This window comes from Natrix helvetica, assembly GCF_964273705.1.
Source record: "Natrix helvetica genome assembly, chromosome: 10".
NCBI classification, from domain to species: domain Eukaryota; kingdom Metazoa; phylum Chordata; class Lepidosauria; order Squamata; family Natricidae; genus Natrix; species Natrix helvetica.
In genome coordinates, this window is record NC_138561.1 from 19988060 (window position 1) to 20009149 (window position 21090).

Consider the following 21090-nt stretch of genomic DNA (forward strand, 5'->3'; position numbering starts at 1 on the left):
TATCGTCCCAAGCCTAGGATTTTCAAGTACATAGAATAATCATCAGCCACGGAAAGAAATGAACGTTCTCTGAATTCAAAAATACTGGAAACTACTTTCATCCTGCCTTCATGTGCCAATAGGGAAAATTGACACAACTGAAATAAAGACTTAAACATATGAAGTACGGTTGCAGGAACTGGGTGTGTCTAGTCTAGAGAAAAGAAGGACGAGGGGTGACACGATAGCAGTCTCCCAATATTTGAGGGGCTGCCACAAAGAAGAGGGGGTCAACTTATTTTCCGGAGCACCAGAAGGCAAGACAAGAAGCAACGGATGGAAACTAATCAAGGAGAGAAGCAACCTGGAACAAAGGAGAAATTTCCTAGTGGTGAGAGCAATTAATCAGTGGAACAGCTTGTCTCCAGACGTTGTGGGTGCTCCCTCACTGGAGGTTTTTAAGAAGAGAGATTGGACAGCCAAATATATAGGACTGTGATGGCGAATCTATGGAATGTGTGCCACAGGTGGCAACCGTCACCCCAGCTCAGGAAGCCAAAAATAAGTGAGGGGGGGGCAGGGTGCATGCAGGGGGGAGGAGGAGTGTGGAGGGGGGGTGTCATGTGCGCATTGCATTACGGGTGCCAGTGAGTGCATGCACTGTCACGCACGCATGTGCTTTTGGCAGACAATCAGAAAAAGGTTAGCCATCGCTGGAATAGGGGGTTAAGACTAGAAGACTGCTTAGAGAGGATTATAAAGCACTGTGAAGCGGCATTTAAGTTTTAAATGCTATTGATATTGATATCCTCTTTCAGAGGTAAAATAGACGTGGTACAATCATACATTCCTTCTTAGTGCAACATATACTAATAATTATATACTTACTCACATAAACATCCAAATCAGTTTCTCACTTGTCTACAACTATCTGTACCACTCTTCTGTATTTAATACATATTCCACTAAGTTCACCAAAGGATGTGGCTGCTCTGGGCATATGCTCTATGATTGTGGACCAGCTGCTGGCAGAGGGTACAACCATAGAGCGTACTCCCAGAGTGGCCACTGCTGGAAGACTCGGTTTGGAAGCCCCTGAAAAAGCCATGCTGGGATGGCGGTGGCAGTGGCGGCGGCGGTGCCCTGGCTCTGCAGGGAGAGCTGGGCCAGGGCATCGTGAGGCTGGGAGGCATGCGAGCAAGAGCAGAACAGCCGCTCACACAACCCCCCTCTCCAGCCGTGCAGAGCACCATTCACTGGCATTTCGAAGGCACCAAGCTGCGGGAGCTGGGCTGCTTGGCGATACCCCTAGGTCAGTGAATGGCGCTGTGCCCGGCTGAAAGGGGGTTTGCCTGGTGGCTGCTTGTGAGCGTGGTTGCTTCATGGCTGTTGTGTTGTGCTGTTGCGACAGCGCAACACAACCGTTCGCCCCTGAGGCTGTGCAGTGTTGCTCACCAACCTAGCGGTATCCCGAAGGAGCCAAGCAACGCGATCACCTTCCCCCCCCCCCGTTCCCACGGCTCGGCACCTTTGGGATACCGCTAGGTTGGTGAGCGGCGCTCTGCCTGGCCAGAGGTAGGGGGTTGTCCAGGGGGCTTATTTGCAGGGAAGGGCTTATATTTTTGTCCACCAGAAAAATGTGGCATGGCCTTATTATCAGGACATGTCATATTTTCGGGGAAACACGGCATATGCATAAGTTCATCCAAATCAATTTAAAGGGGCATTGAGTCTGATGGAACCAATTTGATTTTCTGATTTGATCTGAAAAAAAAAAAACCCACAATTCAGTTTGGAGATGATCCAAATCATCTTCTAACTGCATTTTGAACTGGCGTGTTGGATAGACTTAACAATGAAGTTATTACTGACTTTTTTTAAAATCTGGTGGCCTTGAAATATGTAGAATTAAGGGTCTCGCCAACATGAACCAGACACTAATGGTCAGATATGGCAAGGGATGAAAGAATGAAGATTACGAATAACTGACTAAAGAATAAAGACAAGAGAGTTTGAAGAAATGAAAGGTGTAAGTGTGGTTGCCTGCCAGAGGAGCTGGCAGCAGATTCGGACAGTGAGGAGGAACATGGGCCTGTCCTGGAGTCTGGGGAAATCTCAGCCAAGGGCTCTGTGTTGGAGGCAGAGAGGGGGCCAAGGCTGTCTGACAGTTATCAGCTGCCTTTGGAGTCAGACATCAGTGAGGCAGACGAACAGCTGGAGCCTGTTCCCAGTTTGTGCATGCACAGAGTTGCCCGACGAAGGGAACAGCTAAAGAACAGGGGTTGACTTGTGAGTAAGGCGACAGGTGGACGATGAATGGCCCCTCCCAGAGGAAATAAAAGAGGAGCAAAAGGGGAGTGGAATTTGCAAGAGACAATTAGTTCATTCCTGCATTCTTGCCAAGTATTGCAGCATCTGAAAGATATCAGCCTGGCCACTCTCCAAGCCTGATAAAGATCAGTAATTGTGAACTATCTTGAAAGACTGTGGGCTGGGACTTTGCTGGAGAGGAATTCAACGTAAATTAAATGAAAGGGTTTAGCAGGACAAGGACTTGGCTTTGTGCTGCTGGGGAAGCCTAGGTCAGAACTGTAAGGAATTAAAGTTAGTGTAAAGGAGGGAGCTAAGGGGAGAAAGTATCTTTAGAGAGGTCCAGTCCTGATGTCTTAACCCAGCTTGACGTGCACTAAACGTTCTAATACAAATGAAACATGATATTCTTTCTGCTTTTTTTTATCCAGCTCTAATTTACAGCACGTACGCACACAAGCACACAAACGTTACAGTTCCTAAATCTAATGAAGCACTAAGATGTACTGTGAAATTTCTGAACAAAGGACTGCCTCCTGCTAATTGCCTGGATTGTGAGACAAGCAGTGCTTGTTCACGATGAAGACAATAAAATACGGCGTTAATAGCCACCGGTGAAAAATAGCAACCGATTACCCTTTAACTCAGTGTGTGAACCGAAGTAAAGTTTAACCAGGGTTGCACTTTATTAAAATTGCACCAGAGTGTGTGTTATTTCAACAAATTAATTCCCTCTGTTGGAAGCCACATTCATTGGATCTTTTCACTACTTGTTGCTTTACGGAATACAGTGGTACCTGGGAAGTCAACTTCTTTGAAACTCATCAAATTTGGTACTCAAAGCGTTTTGAGGAGAAAATTTTGTTCCGGTGCTCATCCGTTGTTTGGTACTCAATGCATAAGATAGAATTTGTCAGTGTCAGCTGCCTTGTGACACACTACATTATGTCTCACAGGGGAAAAAAGAGTTTGGTACCATATTTTCTGGAGTATAAGACACAACGTTTTCCCTCAAAAAAGAGGCTGAAAATCTGGTGTGTCTTATACACTGAATACAGCATTTTTTTGCCTCCCAAAATCCTGCCCCTTCACCAAAATGGCCATGTAGAGCCTGTAAAAGACTTTCAGAGAGCTCCTGGGGGCTGGGGAGGGCAGAAATGAGTGAAAAACGGGCTGTTTTTTTGGCTCAATTTTGCCCCCGTCCCCAGACATACTCTATAAGCCTCCTAAAGGCTATGTATGCAATTTTCTTGACGAAAAATGGGCCCATTTTCACCAGAACTGGCCATTTTTTGCTTGTTTTTTTTGGGGGGGGGCACCCCCCAGAAGCACTGTAAACTCCTTAAAGGCTGTTCATGCCTTTGTGGGCGGGGGGCAAATGGGCCCGTTTTTGCGAAAAACGGACCATTTTGGTGAGGTTTGCAGAGTGCAAAAACTTTTAAAAATATTTTCCTCTTCAAAACCTTGGTGCGTCTTATACTCCGGTATGTCTTATACTCCGAAAAATATGGTACTTCTTGTTTTTGGTATTTATCGTGCCTCCTGGAACCAATTAAGGCTGAGTACCATGGTACAGTGTTGCCAAAATTATGGCACTACAGTGGCTGGGGAATTCTGGGAGTTGAAGTCCACAAGTCATAACAGTTGCCAACTTTGAGAATTCCTGATGTAGAGATTCTTAAAGGTCTAGATCCCCCCCGCCCCGGCCACCCATGATGGTCTCATTATTAAGATAAAGACAGTCTATTCGCAACAGTTTGGAGTTCACTATTTATTAGGGATACTATGTGTCCTATGGTTTTCCCTGTATTGGTTTTACAGCTGTTTCATATGGACAGTCGACTAATCAATACATTTCTTTTGTTGATACTGGTCGTGGGATATTGCCTAACATGGGATCCAGCGTGACTGAGCTATATAACATGAGATTAAGAACAAAGTAGATTCTCCTGAAATCAATTGATGGAAGTTTATTATGATTTTGTAAGGGATGTGTGTGTGTGTGTGTGTATGTCTGTGTGTGTAAATACAAAGTTAAGAGTAAGATTGTTGTGAGACTCCTGTGAAAAAGACTGCTCTTTCATGTTGTTTTATAGAAAAAGTTATGCAGTTGGTTTCCTACTTGACAAGTCTGTTTGCCAAGCCTTCTCCATTGTTCCTCTTGCATGAAAACACTATTTTTAATCTTCTGAAAGAAGGATAAATACACCTTGTTTATTTTTAATCCCTTGGCATGATGCCTATGTGAACTAGCATTCTTCCCAAAGCAAATGAAGAAACCACTCCTGATTTAAAGGATAGCAATCATAATACACACCTTTCATACAAAAGTGCCTTTGTGGATCTTAAGTAATTACATGCAAAAAATAAGGTAATAGTTCCATCAAGCCATCATCACAAAATTAGTAAGAGCCACTTGTCACTATTCCATAGAGGGGAAATGTTGATTTATGATGACTTAAATATGTTTTCTAGTGTTGCAAGGAAACGCCTATATTAGAAGACCTGATCTTTAGAGCTGAGTAACCAAGAAGGAACTTTTACTATGACGTTTACAACCTGGAGTAGAGTTTCATTTGACAGCTCAGAAATGTTTAAAATGGAGAGTTCATGGCATTTTGAACTTTTATGATGAGTGATTGTTGAATAACAAAATAACAGAAGTGGATCTTCTAGTCCAACCCCCTGCTTAGGCAGGAAACCCTATATAATTTTAGACAAATGGTTATCTGATCTCTTCTTAAAAACCTCCAGTGTTGGAGCATTCACAACTTCTGAAGGCAAGTCATTCCTCTGATTAATTGTTCTCAAAGTCAGGAAATTTCTTCTTTGGTTCTAGATTGCTTCTCTCCTTGATTAGTTTCCATCCATTGCTTCTTGTCCTGCCTTCAGAGGCTTTGAAGAATAGGTTGGCACCCTCTTCTTTGGGCAGCCCCTCAGATATTGGAAGACTGCTACCTAGTTCTTCTTTTCATTGAACTAAAAATACCCAATTCCTACAACCGTTCTTCATAGGGATGGGATAGGATGGGAAGGGAAGAGAGGGGAGGGGAGGAGACACAATCTGTCATCTTGACAGTGAACTACTTTTCCATCTGAAAATATTTTTTAAAAGGATAAGAATAAAAAGTAAGGAGAAAATAAGTTCTCTCCTTGATTAGTTTCCACCCATTGCTTCTTGTCCTGCTTTCAGGTGCTTTGGAGAATAGCTTGACTCCCTACTCTTTGTGGCAACCCCTGAGATATCGGAAGACTGCTCTCAAGTCACCCCTAGTCCTTCTTTTCATCAGACTAAAGGTAAAAAGGTAAGGTTCCCCTCGCACATATGTGCTAGTCATTTTTTTTTACGTGCTTTCGAACCGCTAGGTTGGCAGAAGCTGGGACAAGTAACGGGAAGTCAATCCATTACGCGGCGCTAGGGATTTGAACCGCTGAACTGCCGACCTTCTGATCGACAAGCTCAGCGTCTTACCACTGAACCACTGTGTCCCAATTCATCAGACTAGACATACACAATTCCTACAACTGTTCTTCATATGTTTTAGCCTTCATGTTTTGTTGCTCTTCTGTGAATGCTGTCCAGAGTCTCAACATCTTTTTGATACCTTGATGACCAAAACTGGACACAGTATTCCAGGTGTAGTCTTAGTAAGGCTCTTCCTGCTAAACAACTTCTCTGTTCATAATCTGGAAGATCTTTGATTAAACCATTCATAGTACTAATTAGTCAATCTGAATACCCCTCTTTGGAAAGCCACACCCACAACACCTACTATTCTTAAAATTCCCTGATTTTGGAAAACTTATTTTGTGTTCAGCCAGCAGGAGAAAAGGACATATTTGGGTACAGATATCCTCAAAGATTAAGGTTTGTTGAGTTTACTTTTCTAAATCTATCCTTTCTCTTTCTTTAAGAGGTAAGTTAAGAGAGTCAGGATTTTATTTCCTTTGGCGGTGGCGGGGTGGGGTGGGGAACCCTAGGATTATTTAAATCTACATTCAATTCTCGTTTTAAGAAGTAACTTATCGTTTCTTATTAATTGTTGAAATTTTTATGCCCCAAAATAAAAGAACAAAGAGGAAAAACTTTGAAACCCTCATGTGCTCAACATCAAAAACTGTGGGGTTATGCAACTTATGAATATCTATATCTATCGGTGTATGCACTCTTTTAAACAAACATTTAAGTCAGTTTGCTTAAAAGGAAAAGGAAATGAAGTATATCTTAGAAAGCGAAATTACTACAGACTCTTTACGGACCTGCCGTAAAATGTTGCTTCGGACAGAGAAAGGGGGTTAAAGGAGAATATTTGTAGTTCAGGGTTGAAATGAGGGACTCTTGGTACTCTCTGAGCTTGACTGTTTTCTTATAGGCATTTCATGACCCAGCACTGACGATATTAACTAGTTTGGTAATGTGCAATTAAAAAACAAACAAACTTAGGGACCATTAAGCACCCTTCAAAGGGAGCAAAGTTTTCCGGTCCATTTTCAAGCCATTGGTGTATTATTTGAGAGAACACAGGCACCGGCAAAACCAGAGCACAATTCATATGTGCAATCCTTTCACACGGCCAAGGAGAGATACTATGATGTAGGATCACATGATATGAATTAATGTGGCATTTTGAGCACTGCTGGCTGAACCCCTCTGTGGAATCGTTTCACCCAGCTTGCACGGATGGTTTTCGCCACGCGTCAGACTTCAGGGTATGCATGCGTATCAGAAGATTAACGGAGAGCGCCAGAAAAATGGGAACGTGGCTGCATTCGATCAGCCTTATTATCTAGGGTTAATGGGACCATAATTTTTCCAGGTCAGGCTGTAACGAAGATTCGGACTAAATGCAATGTGATTGGCTCTGAATTAAGTCAGTGCTCTAAACAGGCGCTTCGAATGATTAAGTAAGAATTGTACAGTTTGATTGTGATCAGCTCCTCCATCGGTTCAGAGAATGTCAGATATTTCTGCGTTTGCTACTTTTTCGTGCATTTGGTTTGCAAATTGGAATGGAATTCTTATTTAAATTCTTTTCCTACATCCAGATGGTTACGGATGAGATCAATTTTTTTTTTTTCAAATCAGGGGGACAGTTCATAGTAGAACTGGATACACAGGATTGCCACCAGATTAAACTTTAACAATAAGGGAAGAGTTCACCTGAACCAGACAGATTCAAATCTGCTGGGTGAATTTGAGGTTGGCTATATTGTGTGAGTCAAACTTTGAAAGACAAACTGGGTCTGAATTCCTAAGGATCAAAGCTGCATTGCATCATTATGATTAATCCCATGTCTCATGTAAAGGTAAAGGTTCCCCTCGCACCTATGTGCTAGTCATTCCCAACTCTAGGGGGCAGTGTTCATCTCGCACAGCGCTGTCCGAAGACATCTCCGTGGTCATGTGGCTGGCATGACTAAATGCCAAAGACGCATGAAACGCTGTTCCCTTCCCACCAAAGGTGGTTCCTAGTTTTCTACTTGCATTTTTACATACTTTCGAACTGCTAGGTTGGCAGAAGCTGGGACAAGTAACGGGAGCTCACTCCATTACACGGTGCTAGGGATTCGAACTGTCAACCTTTCTGCCTGACAAGCTCAGCATCTTAGCCACTGAGTCACCAAGTCCCTTCACGACATGTCATGTCTCATGAAGCCCATTTATTTCTAGAATCTACAAAAAAATAGGGTTGGTTCCTACTTACCTATATGCAGACGGAGAGGCTCCCAATTTATCCGTCTTTCTTAATTGTCGTGACAGCGGAGAACTAAAGCAAAAGGAATGGGATTGAATAAAAGAATTTTTTTTTAAAAAAAGGATTTTCTTCCCCTCCCACCAACATTCATGCATTCAGAATTGTAATGGACAGGAGGCACAATTCATGGAATAATCCAGAAAAGAAAGAAAAATGGGACTCAAATTACCCCAAAATGATGAGCAGACTTAATCCCGAATATTATTATTGTGGTCAACCAGACCATGAAGTCAATATTTCCCCAAACCTTCAAGTGAACCCCAGGAATGGAATAACAAAAGACAAAAGCAACGCTGGGTGTTGAAAGAGTGGAAAATATTATCTGCAAGAAGGTTGTTGGATTTGACATCATTTTGTATTCTTTGGAGGGTTGATTGGCCAGAAGGAACTTTGGTCCCTGTTTAATCATTGAGAAGGTAATTCAATAGTGCGATCGCAATCCCAACTCTGCAATATCAGATTGAAACAATAGCCTTTGTCCAAGGAAGGCCACTCTGACCTCAGCAACAAAATATCCCGGTGATGTGTTAAGAGAGCATACATTATAAAGTAGGCGTTTGACGTTTTCTATAAGTGGAAAAGAAGAGCAGATGTCTATTTTCTTCCTTGCTACTAGCTAGCAATAGCCCTTAGACTTATATAACGCTTCACAGTATTTTCCAGCCCTCTTTAAGCAGTTTACAGAGTCAGCCTCTTGCCCCCAACAATCTGGGTCCTCATTTTATCCACCTTGGAAAGATGAAAGGCTGAGTCAACCTTGAGCCTGGTGAGATTCGATCTGCCAAATTGCAGTCAGCCGGCAGCCAGCAGAAGTAGCCTACAGTACTGCACTATAACCACTGCACCACCATGGCTCAAGATAGCCCTTGATTTAGAAAATGTCTAATCAATGGACTTCATCTGGCCCATCAGAAATTTGGTCCCGTTTCTTGTTTGGCCATAACTCCTTGCCTTATTTTCTTTCCATTATCATTTTAACAGAATAACAAAACAAAACAAAGAGTTGGAAGAGATTTTGGAGGTCTTCTAATCTAACCCCCTGCTCAAGCAGGAGACCCTCTATACCATTCCAGACAAATGGTTGTCCAGTCTCTTCTTAAAAGCCTCCAGGGATGGAGCACCCACAACTTCTGGAGGCAAGCTGTTCCACTGGTTAATTGTGCTCACTATCAGAAAATTTCTCCTTAGTTCTAGGTTGCTTCTCTCCTTGATTAATTTGCATCCGTTGCTTCTTATCCTGCTGATTTGGAGAATAGGTTGACCCTCTCTTCTTTGTGGAGACCCCTTAGATATTGGAAGACTGCTATCATGTCACCCCTAGTCCTTCTCTTCATTAAACTAGACATACCCAGTTCCCACAACTGTTCATTGTAGGTTTTAACCTCCAGTCCCATATGAAGCGCCTTATGAAATCTAGAAAAGTACTTAGGCACAATAAGAACGGACAAAACGCAACCCATCAATTACAAAAATCTGCATTACATCAATATTACAGCATCCATATCTATTTATATTTATTGACAATGTCCTTAACCATGCCTAGATTCTTGGGAAGCATCCTATAATCAAAAGTACTAAATCAAGTTGGAATGAACTGGTAAGCTATGATCATGATGATGATGGAGGAGGAGAAATAATAACAATAACAATAATAATTATAATAATAATGCAGAAAAGTTTCCCAGGATTCATCTGTAAGTTATTTTTATGGATTTTCAACATACATGATCACTTCAAAAACTCTGAACTTGTAACTGCAACTCAAACAATTTGCAGTATTATCAAAATTAACATTTTAACAAAACAAATTAACATGCGAACACAAGTAAGGAAAGGAAAAGAGACACAAAAACATTACAAGGTGAGTGAGAAATTCTGGAGCAGCTGGAGCCTGTTCCCAGTGTGCGCATGCGCAGAGTGGCCAGACGAAGGGAACAAGTAAAGAACAGGGGTCGACTTGGGAGTAAGGCCACAGGTGGACGATGAATGACCCCTCCCAGAGGAAATAAAAGAGGAGCGAAAGGGGAGTCAAGTTTGCAGGAGGCCATTAGTTCACTTCATTGGTTCGTGAGTCTCCAAGACTCCTTGCCAAGTTCTGCAGATATCAGCCTGTCAGCTCCCCAAGCCAGAGAAGGTCTGTGACCATAAATCCTCCATTGAAAGACTTTGCCGGCTGTGAATGAGCAGAATTCACAGCAAATTAATAAAAGGTTTTTTTGCCGGGACAAGGAGTTTGCTTCATGCCCTTGGGAAAACATGCAAATGCGAGTAGATGAATAGGTACCACTTTGGTGGGAAGGGAACAGCGCTCTGTTTGCCTCAATGTATAGTCATGCTAGCCACATGACCACAGAAAATGTCTTCGGACAACGCTGGCTCCCTCGGTTAAGAAATGGAGATGAGCACTTCCCCCTTGGACTGGACAGGATAAACTTTTACCTTCACCTTTAGCAGCAGTAATTCACGGATGTTTATTAGAACCCTTGGAGACATCCTCCTTCTCTTCTGGTGACCGTAGAGAAGATGGTAGGGTGGAGGAACTTTCATTGCTTCCTTCTAGCAAAGGAGCAGAGGGGAGGGATGGCTGTGGGTGATTGTCTGCTCTTTGATTTCCACATTAGGCCTCCTCAAAATGCCCCCCAGGTGCAACGGGAGGAAATATATAAATATTTGTGACCCATTGCCTGGAAGCTATGCTCTTTTAATGATATAATTAACATTCATGTTACAGAACTTTCTAAAAAGAAAAATTGCTGAAACACTGAGAGCATACACATATTATTATGAACAGTGCAATAGGAGGAAGGAGATAGTTTAAATTTTTCCACCCCAGCTACATTCTTTGGGCAACTGCCCTCTCCAAATAGCAATTAAAACGAGGAGGGGAAAAAACACATACGCCAAACCCTTACCTTCCATAGATGCCAATTGGACTTTTCTCCCTTAACATGAATTCCTGTATATAATGGGACACAGCTGCTGATTTCCCACCCACCCCCATGTCTGGAGAGAGATGGTTTAATTAAACCTTCCCTCGCATTGTAATCTGATAGCAGTTCACACACTTGCGTGCACACCTGGTATTTAAATTTTAAAATCCATGCCACAATGGCTAATTATATTAATGAGTGTGTAGGTGGTTGGGAAAACAAACAAATAATTGTTTAAAAAAAGAAGAAGAAGTTCAAGCATTGATTCAGACAATGGCTACCACCACCGGATCAAGTAGACTCCGTTGGGTGCCATCCTCCACTCGAATGGAGTGGTAGAAGATGACCCAAGGATGGCCAGTCAAACAGGAAGCAACTTTCTTGGGCAACATTAGAGGAAAGTCTGTAGGGATTCTCAGTCCTCCAGGTTATGGTTGTCCCAAAGGTACATTTTCAGGAGGCAACTGGACTTTCTTGGTTTCTCTTTGAAGATGTTTTGCTTCTCATTGAAAGAAGCTTCTTCAGCTCTGACAGGATATTGGGGAAGGGAAGGATTGCTACTCCTTGCAGACAGCTGGTCATTTGCATCATTTTAGTGAGTCATGGAAGCAATTGGAGGTTTACCTGTGTCATCAGGGTCACCTGAGAGGTGCTCCTGGTTCCTGTGGTCTGCAATTTTTCCCCTCTGGAAAGCCTACTCCCACTCTAGTCAAAGGGTGTCCATTCCAAATTGTATAGCTAAAGGTCTTTAGAGGTTCTCAGCCCTCCAGGACATGGTTGTCCCAAAGGTAATTTTTCAGGAGGCACTTGGGCTTGTGAAGCTGTTTCGCTTTCCATTTAAGAAGCTTCTTCAGCTCTGACAGGATAGTGGGGAATGGAAGCACCTTTGGGACAACTGTGACATGGATGACAATTTGGGATGAAGACCCTTTGAATGGTGTGGGAGGAGGAATGGATTTCCAGAGGGGAAAAATGCATACTACAGGAAGCAGGCGCGCCACCCAGGTGACCCTGAGGACACAGAAAAACCTCCAAGTGCTTCAAGGACCCTCTAAAAGGATGTAAATGACCAGCTGCCTGCAAGGAATATCAATCCTCCCATTCGTCACTGTCCTGACAAAGCTGAAGAAGCTTCTTGGATGAGAAGTGAAACCTCTTCAAAGAAAAACCAAGAAAGCCCAGTTGTCTCCTGAAAAAGCACCTCTGGGACAACATTAAGGAAGATGGATTAAGGTTGGCAACAGAACCCAAGAGATAGGACATCTTGTCTGTCCTGTGTAAGGTGGGGCCGAAAATGAGCTGACCTCTTTGATGAGCTCTTTGAGCTTGGTGTTTGTTTGTTTTTTGCAGATGTTTCATGATCCAGCTAGGCAACACCATCAATGTTAGAAGGGATTCCTTTGTAACACTGAAGATGTTCTCTAGTTGGGTCATGTAACGTCCACAAGAAAACCACCAAGCTCAGAGGGCACCAAGGACCCTAACAGTTCAACCCTGAGCTACAAATATTATCTTCTTTCAATAATCTTATCTGGATGGTATAAAAGCGAGCAGAGAATAACTCTTCGAAAAACCTGCCCTTACATCTCCCAACAACAAAATTTCACAGGTCCTTGTAAAGCTTGTTTCCTGGCCTGGCCTGCTTTGAAGAATTGATAACGATTACCACATAAGTGTTGGAAGGCCAATGCATTTTTCTGTCCTTTGTGCGTGTGTGTGTGTGGGGGGGGGAGACGTCATGGGTTAATCAAAATCTGGTGGGGGAAATGTAAGGAAGGACATCCCTTTTCTTTATGGCTATGGGTTCAGCCTTCAGAAATTGGGGTGCTCCTATCACTGGAGGTTTTTAAGAAGAGACCACACAGCCATTTGTCCGGAATGAGCCTCCTGCTTGATCAAGGGGTTGGACTAGAAGATCTCCAAGGTCACTTCCAACTCTGTTATTCTGTATTCTATTCTGTATTTTCACTTTTCCTGCCCTAGGAGACTTGAATTCCTTATGTGCCGCCCACAACTGATTCCATAGCAAGTTTGCACAGGCTACAATCCACTTTAAATCCTTCCTTCAAGCATATTGTGCAAACGCAGCTAACGTGCTCACTGCATGTTCACTGCAAACTACGAATATTCTCATCAAGCAGATGAGGCATTTTGCTTAAAAGGACTCTTGGGAAGGATTTTCTTGGGATAACCAATTCTGCTTTGGGCTTTCAGAGGGTTTGCAACTAGCCTTGACTATATGCACTTTTGTTGGCAGGGTGAGGTCTCTGCTTTTTAGTCTGCTGCCTAGATTTGCCATAGCTTTCCTCCCCAGGAGCAAGAGTCTTTTAATTTCTTGGCTGCAGTCCTGCATTATTCCTGCACAATTCCTGCATTAGCCATAAAGCATTTGCGGTTCCTAGAAACTGCCCTCTCCTAGGAATTCCTTCCAGAATGAAGCAAAACATCAATTTTGAAACTGCCGAAAGCTAACAAGTGAAATGATGGTGACATCTGCTGGTCAGGAAGGTTCTCTTCTGGTCTTGGAAACAAATCTCACGGCTGATCTATCAGAGCGAGAAGTCAAACCCTGCGAAGAAGGAAGCCCAAATCACCTCTTAAGAGTTAAAGCTTTGCTTTTTCAGTGGATGCAAACTTTCAGCCTTGTCATCTGCTTCAGCTAGTTTAAGAGAAAGTGCTGTTGGACTGTCTGACAGTAACATCTAACACTTATCAATCTATTGGGATTTCCTGGCTAAGGTCGGATGTACTGGGTATCTTATCCTGAAATACATCCCACCAGCATCTTCCAGAGATTCTTCATATGAAATGCAATATATTGCAAGATGCTATACTTTTGCTATTTAAAAAAGGGGTATTAGAACTGTGGAATCCTTGGTGCTCTCTGTGCCTGGTTGTTTGCAGATGTTTCATGACCCAACTACCCGTGTTTGCCCCCCAAAAGGCAGGGTCTTATTTTCTTCTGATCCCCAAAATAAGTGCTTGGCCTTATTTTCGGGGAGGTCTTATTATTTTTGAAGCGCAGGAAGCGGTGAGCTTGGTCACCTCATGGCTCCTGCTGTGTTGCGCTGCTGCGGCAGAGAGGCGCATCACTGGGCCGGCCGCTCTTTTTGCGGCAGCCATTAAAGTGACAGAAGGGGTGCAGTGGCTAGGGTTGCAGGAGCGGCAGTTAGGTAAGGGCACGTGGGGTGCATGGGGCATGTTCCCCCTTCCTTCACCCCCCTCTGGCTTCGCATTTTTACCTCATGTTGTTTGCGCAGTGAGCAACCAGAGGAAATGGCGTGGACCGGCTGTGCATATGTTTAAATATTTTCGGGGAGGGGTTATTTTTTGGGGAGGGCTTATTTTAGCGCATGCGTCAAAAGCCCGATTGGGCTTATTATCCGGGAAGGTCTTATTTTCAGGGAAATGGGATAGGTTTCCCTCACTCAGTGCTAAAGTGAGTGACGTTTGCTTTCTGTTTGCATTGCATTGCCTTGCATTATTACATTATATATTATTTATTTTATCTTATGTTTATATTATTTTAGAACAGAAATACTTTACATTTCTGCTTATATATATCTGTATATTCCAGTATTTGGGGGCAAGAAAGTTTGCAGTGTTTTTCACTTTTGGAGGGGGGGTGTCTTAAGTAAATAGATTCCTTGGGTTGAGCAAGTACAAAGGCAAAATGGACGGCTAAATTGGCCATGCCCATCCAGTCACATGACCACCTAGCCACGCCAGTCTGACCCCCCCCCCCAGTAGTGTGTAGGAGAGTGAATCGGCCCCCTGTTCAAAAAGTTTGAGGACCCCTGGTTTACTGCTTTAGTCAGTATTAAACCTGGTGTTTATCTCTGCTCATTTGGATGTTGATTGCTAACATGTTTCAATCTTTTTGTTTCCTTTTTGCCCTTTTGATTGTCTCTTTTGAATGGTATGTAGAAGTTGTTTCTCTCTTTGTTTCTGTTGATGGCTGATTTGGTCAAATGCCAAACTTCCAGGGATTCTCTAGTATTTTTATACTATTCAATGTTTTCTCCCCTGTGAAAGGTGAAAAGATGCTCTCAAATTGTTTTCCTACAGTACAATTAACTGGGTTAGTTAAAAATTAGGTGGAGCCATCAAATACAACTCCATCTCTCATACCAACTGAAAGTGTTTCATTTAAATCCAGAAAATGAGGCTATTTACTAGCAAATGTTAATCTAGATGCTGCCCCATTGTTCAGTCTTTGCCAAGGGAAAGCTCACCTGCTCAATTTATAATGCCCTTTTCTTTCTGCTTCTTTGAAGTCCAAGTTCTCCCAGTTGTAGGAATTGGGCATGTCTAGTGTAATGAAAAGAAGAACTAAGGTGACATGATAGCTGAGTTCCAATATCTGAGGGGCTGCCACAAAGAAGAGGAGCTCAACCTATTCTCCAAAGCACCTGAAGGCAGGACAAGAAGCAGCAGATGGAAACTAATCAAGGAGAGAAGCAATGTAGAACTACGGAGAAATTTCCTGATAGTGAGAACAATTGACCAGTGGAACAACTTGCCTCCAGAAGTTGTGGGTACTCCATCACAAGAGGTTTTCAAAAAGAAATTGGACAGCCATTTGTTCAGAAGGGTATAACGTCTCCTGCTTTTGCAGGGAGTTGGACTAGAAGACCTCCAAAGTCCCTTCCAACTCTGTTACTCTGTTTTAGAGACCATCTTGCCAAATCTTGCTTCTTTCAACTTTGATATGTTGAGAACAACCCAGGCTGCTGATTGCCTTTCTGGCCAAAAGATGGAGTTGTTGTTCATATCTCTGTATCTTCGTGCAAATATATATATATTCCAAATACAAAACACGTTCCTCTTAATGGATACAATTTTGGAGGGGATAATGGAAAGAAGATCAAAAATCAACCTCATCATGTGGAGAGGATGCCCAAAGAGGCATGGCAATGAAGTTGTAAATTCTATCTTTTGACATACACACTGCTTTGCTTTGCATTCAATAATTTTATTAACACAACAGTGGCATGTTTGACGTACACGTAAAACATTGCCAGGAAACAAAAAATGTTTCAGCACTGCTTGAGTGTTCATTGAACTACACAGGATGTTCTGCCTGGGTGTTTTTGCTAACTTTTTTGTTCATAAGGAAGGGAGGAACAAATTCTGACTTCCAGGGTCCATTTTATTGTCTTTAGAAAAATTCTAAGAGCTGAAATTCCGCCAGTATTTGGGTGGGTGCAGCTGTTGAGGGCAAAAGAACATCTGAAGGAATTGAAGGAAACAGAAAATTGTCAAATGAACGATAAGCAAAGAAAGCCAAAGTTGAACAGCAAAACACGTATTGTTATCAGGTTTCACTAAGAGGTAAATAACAAAAGCGAGCTCTGTTCCCAGGAAGAAAAAGGGAAATAATGCCTGCGTGCAAAACTGTGCAGGGTAGCAGAAAATGTGTGGAACAGCAAATATTAGATTCCAAGCGCCCTTTATTTAAATGCCTCTAAATTATGTATGATATGAGAAATGCACTTTAAAAGGTGATTTGCGTAGTCTCTTTTGTTTGTTTTCAATTGTGAACTGTTCGGAGCACGGGATGAAAACAAAAGTAACGGGTGGGAAGATACCGTTTCATCCTTACACAGGTGCAGAGAAAGCAACAAGAGCTGTTGATTTTGCAAAATCACACTGTTGTTTTTTTTTGCTACCAACAGTCTCCTCTTAACTGTTAAAGGTAAAGAGTGGTTTTTCTTTCAGGTTTTTGTTCTCCATTCTTAAAATCAAGGTAAACTAGACAAACTGAGAAATGTTGTTTGAGACATGTAAAGTGTTCTAAGACCATGTGCATTTTCACCTGTATATTTCTAGACATTTCTCCGAATTCTGTTTTAATTTTATTTTTTAAAAAAACCTTATTAATTTAATGTATTAAATTTATTGGCTGCCCATCTTACCCCAGGGTAACTCTGGGGGGCTTACAACTTTAAAAAGGATAAAGCTATATGAGAGAGAGAGAGTGAGTAGATAGCTGGACAGATGGATGAGAAAGAGAGAGAGAGACTGTAGATTGCTGGATGGATGGATGATAGGTAGAGACAGAGATAGATGATAGATAGATGATAGATAGATAGATAGATAGATAGATAGATAGATAGATAGATAGATAGATAGATAGATGTTGGCTGGCTGGCTGGCTGGCTGGCTGGCTGAAAGAGAGAGAGAGAGAGAGAGAGAGAGAGAGAGAGTGGATAGCTGGATGGATGAGAGACAACACACACACACACACACACACACACACAGAGAGAGAGAGAGAGAGAGAGAGAGAGAGAGAGGGAGAGAGAGAGAATGACAAATAAAATACTATAAAAATGCAAAAGTTTGACTCTAACTGAAAGATGGGGAGGGAATAGGATGAGCAGGGGAGGAGAGAGGTCTGTTATCAAGATATTATCTGCACATTTTGCAAGATACAAAGGTATCTTTGGAGTGGGAGTGATGACATAAGTTGGGTGTCAGTTCCTAGAATTCTCCAACCAATTGGGAAATTGACATCCATGGAGTTGACATTCACTCATGTTCAAGTTGCCAAGCTTGAAAAACACTGGTTTGCATTTTAAATTTAATGGTAAAGTGTTACAAGGCTGAATCATGACTCTTGCTCTGTATGACGTCCCAAATCAGAAATACAGAGAGGATAATGATATGACTTTACTTTCCAGGGGTTTCATGCAACCGTGAAATAAATCCAACGTGGAGACACTTTTGTACAATTAGTTTAACTATTTGTTTCACTCTGCAGGGACCAAAAAAAAAGATAGAGAGAGAACCCATCATGAATATTAAGGATTATTTTGAAAGAATTTGTTACAAAGGTTCCCAGCAAAAAGTAGACTTGGAAACCTTAACCGAGGTTTTTCAACATCACATCCGCGCAGTCCCCTTTGAAAATCTCAGCCTCCACTGTGGCGAAACCATTCCGTTGGATTTAGAATCGGTGTATGATAAAATTGTGAAACGTAACCGTGGCGGATGGTGCATGGAGAACAACCAACTTCTGTCTTGGGCCTTCCAGATCATGGGCTACAAAGTTGGTCTTTTAAGTGCTCGTGTTTATAACCCAGAGCAAAAGGCCTACAATAAAGATTACACCCATCTTCTGATCAAAGTCGTCCTTGAAGGCAAAACCTACATTGTGGATGGTGGTTTCGGAGTGGCTTATCAAATGTGGCAACCCATGGAGCTGGTTTCTGGGAAGAACCAACCTCAGACCCCAGGAATCTTCTGCTTCACGGAGAAGGACGGAGTGTGGTATTTTCACAAAGTGAAGCGCAAGACATTCAGGATGGATTCCGAGAACGAAATTCTCTGCCCTGAGGTTGTAAAAAACGCGACCTGCAAGAACATATATTTGTTTACCTTGCAACCAAAGATGATAGGTGACTTCCAGATGGCCAGTTTGCAACTCCAAACTGATCCGAATTCTATGTTTTTAAGGAGGTCCATCTGTAGCCTCCAGACTGCGGATGGATTTCTAGCTTTGATTGGGTGGATGCTGATTGAAACCAAATATACTTATAAGGACGACACGGATCTAGTAGTAAGCACGGTCCTGACAAGTGAAGAAGAACTGCAGAAAATCCTGAAGGAGCGATTCAAGATTCGGCTGGACAAGAAGTTTGTCCCTCTTAACACCTGTTCAGGACACGTGTTTTGATTCAGGTGGCCAAGGACGAACTTTGCTCAACTTCACTTTGGTTCATCCTAATGAAATGAAATTGGGAAGCAACTTTGGGGAATTCTCACCACAAAAAGATCCAAAGGGGCGAACACTTTAGGAAACAAGATGCTGTATTTTCTTGGGCAGATTCAGGTCAATTTAGAGAGCAAATGAAGTCCTTTACACAAGTTGAATTTGCTGGGGTCTAGGCTTTGCCACAGGGTTAGCAATGTTAAGTCTACTTTGAAGTAGGAAAAGGGATAAGAAACCTTTTGCAAGATTATCAGTGTTGAGTTTTAACTGGGTCCTAGCTATCTGTAGCTTCAGCGTAATGGTGAGATTTTAAATCAGTATCTTTCCAGTCCTTATCTGGTCTCTAAGGTATATAGGGAGTCCGAAAGTCCTTAGATGGGGATATATGAAGGGGTGGAATCAAAGAGACACAGTGGCTCAGTGGCTAAAGATGCTGAGCTTTTCAATCAGAAAGGTCAGCCATTCGGAGGTTCGAATCCCTAGCACCATGTAACAAAGGGAGCTCCCGTTACTTGTCCCAGCTTCTGCCAACCTAGCAGTTCAAAAGCACATAAAAATAGGAACCACTTTTGGTGGGAAGGTAACACTGTTCTGTGAGCCTTCAGCTTTTAGTGATGCTGGCCACATGACCACAGAGACATCTCCGTAGACAGCATTGGCTCTTCGGCTTTGAAATGGAAATGAGCACCACTCCCTATAGTCAAGAACGACTAGCGCATATGTGTGAGGGGAACCTTTACCTTTAATGAGGTCCTCCAAAATTGGTGAAGATGGACAAGGGGAGCAGCTTTTTCCGTGGTGGAACCCCAGTGATGGAATTCCTTCCCCAGACTTGATTGTCCAGCACCTATATTAGCTGTTTGTCCTGGGCTTTTTAAGTGGCTTTTAATTGTATTTTGATTCTTACCTTCTGAACGATCACAGTGCTGATGCCAATTTTAGACAAGTGTTTTTAATAGTGCATGGTATTTGATTTTATTGTATATATTTTCACTTGGGATTTCTGTGCATGAGCACATGGATTTGATTGTAAACCCGCCCAGGGAGCTTTGCCTATTGGGATATCTACTAAGTCTTGATGGTAGTCTTGATGGTTCTCCCAATTAAATATTTTACAAGTGTTTTCTCTCTCTCTGTGTGTGTGTGTGTGTCTGTGTGTGTGTGTGTGAATTCAGCATGGGTTTTAAAAATCAGACTCTTTTTTAAAAATCACCTGCGTTTGCTTGCCAGCCAGGAAACTATTAAGTCCCAAAGGGTCTGGTATAATGTTCCTGTGAGAATACAGCACACAATTGGGCAACGTTGAGAATAGCAGTCCTTCAAGACAGAAAGGATTGAAACTGCTAAATTACGCCTGCAAGAAGTACGATTCTCACTATAGTCTTTGCATCAAACGCAAATTGAAAATCGCTTCTCGTTTTCCAATTACCCAGCAAATTCTAATCTTAACTGAGTTAGAACGTATTGGGTTTATTGCTTTATATCTTGCTAGGAGCCACGCCGAGACCTCCAAGGGGTCAGAGAAAGTGCTATAAGAAACTGAGTCGTGAAGCTACAATCTCTCTCTCTGTGTTATTCTATGTAATCAAGACTTACTTGAACTGATCAAGACACAAGTCACAGTCTAATAAGGGGGATAAAATGGTGCAACTGCTAAGTTCTTACTTCCGTATCTCAAATGCCTTGGTGCAGGTGAAAGAAAAATTATTTTGGAGTCTGTGAATGATCTGTTTCCTGTCTTAGAATGTAGAACTGGAATGTAGTAATGTAGTAATAGAACTGGAAGGGACCCTGAGGTCTTCTAATCCAAGCCCCTGCTCAAGCACAAGATCCTATACCATGTCAGACAAACAAATGTCCAATCTGTTAAAGATGTCCAGTGATACAGCATCCACAACTTCTGGAGGCAAGCCATTCCACTGGTTAATTGTTCTCACTGTCAGGAAATTTCTCCTTAGTTCTAGGCCGGATGTCTCCTTGATTAGTTTCCATCCTTGTGCTGCCCTCAGATGCTTTGGAGAATAGGCTGACCCCCTTGTCTGTGACAGCCTTTCAAATATTGGAAGACTGCTATCATGTCACCTCTAGCCCTTCTCTTCCTTAAGACTAGACATACCTAGACTACCTCAATCATCATGATTGACGTACCCTCAATCATCATAGCCTCCAGTCCCATCATCTTTGTTGCTCTTCTTTGCACTTTCTTCAGAAAGACCGATGCTGCCCAACTCGCTAACATTCCTAAAATCCTCAAGGTAGCTCGCCCTGCCAGTATTGGTTGCTACTGTATTCGTCCTGGGAGTTCTTGGATGAGAGTATTGTTTCTGCTTGGTGGTTTGTCTGGTGTTAATCCCTGCTTATCTGGCTGTTGGCTGCTGGAGAGGATGTTTTTTGGGCACTC

At 42.5% G+C, this 21090-nt stretch overlaps 2 protein-coding genes across 2 annotated transcripts in view; one reads left to right on the forward strand and one right to left on the reverse strand.

Annotated features, from left to right (window-relative positions):
* Positions 1 to 8418, reverse strand: part of SDR42E1 (short chain dehydrogenase/reductase family 42E, member 1) — a 42053-nt gene extending 33635 nt beyond the window's left edge. Inside the window, exons 1-2 of the mRNA XM_081963486.1 lie at positions 8293 to 8418; positions 7995 to 8057 (exon numbers count right to left, since the gene is read on the reverse strand). The gene's annotated coding sequence lies outside the window, so the exon portion shown is untranslated. The remainder of the gene's footprint in view (positions 1 to 7994; positions 8058 to 8292) is intronic.
* LOC309397459 (arylamine N-acetyltransferase, pineal gland isozyme NAT-3-like) lies at positions 6123 to 19133 on the forward strand. The gene is made up of 2 exons (XM_081963498.1): positions 6123 to 6157; positions 17739 to 19133. Exon 2 carries the CDS (start codon positions 17772 to 17774, stop codon positions 18651 to 18653), a length of 882 nt encoding a protein of 293 aa, XP_081819624.1. The 5' UTR covers positions 6123 to 6157; positions 17739 to 17771; the 3' UTR covers positions 18654 to 19133.
* Positions 19134 to 21090: the final 1957 nt, after the last annotated feature.

Coding starts and splice junctions, on each gene's coding strand:
- LOC309397459 (XM_081963498.1), top strand. CDS start 17,772: ATGAATATTAAGGATTATTTTGAAAGAATTTGTTACAAAGGTTCCCAG.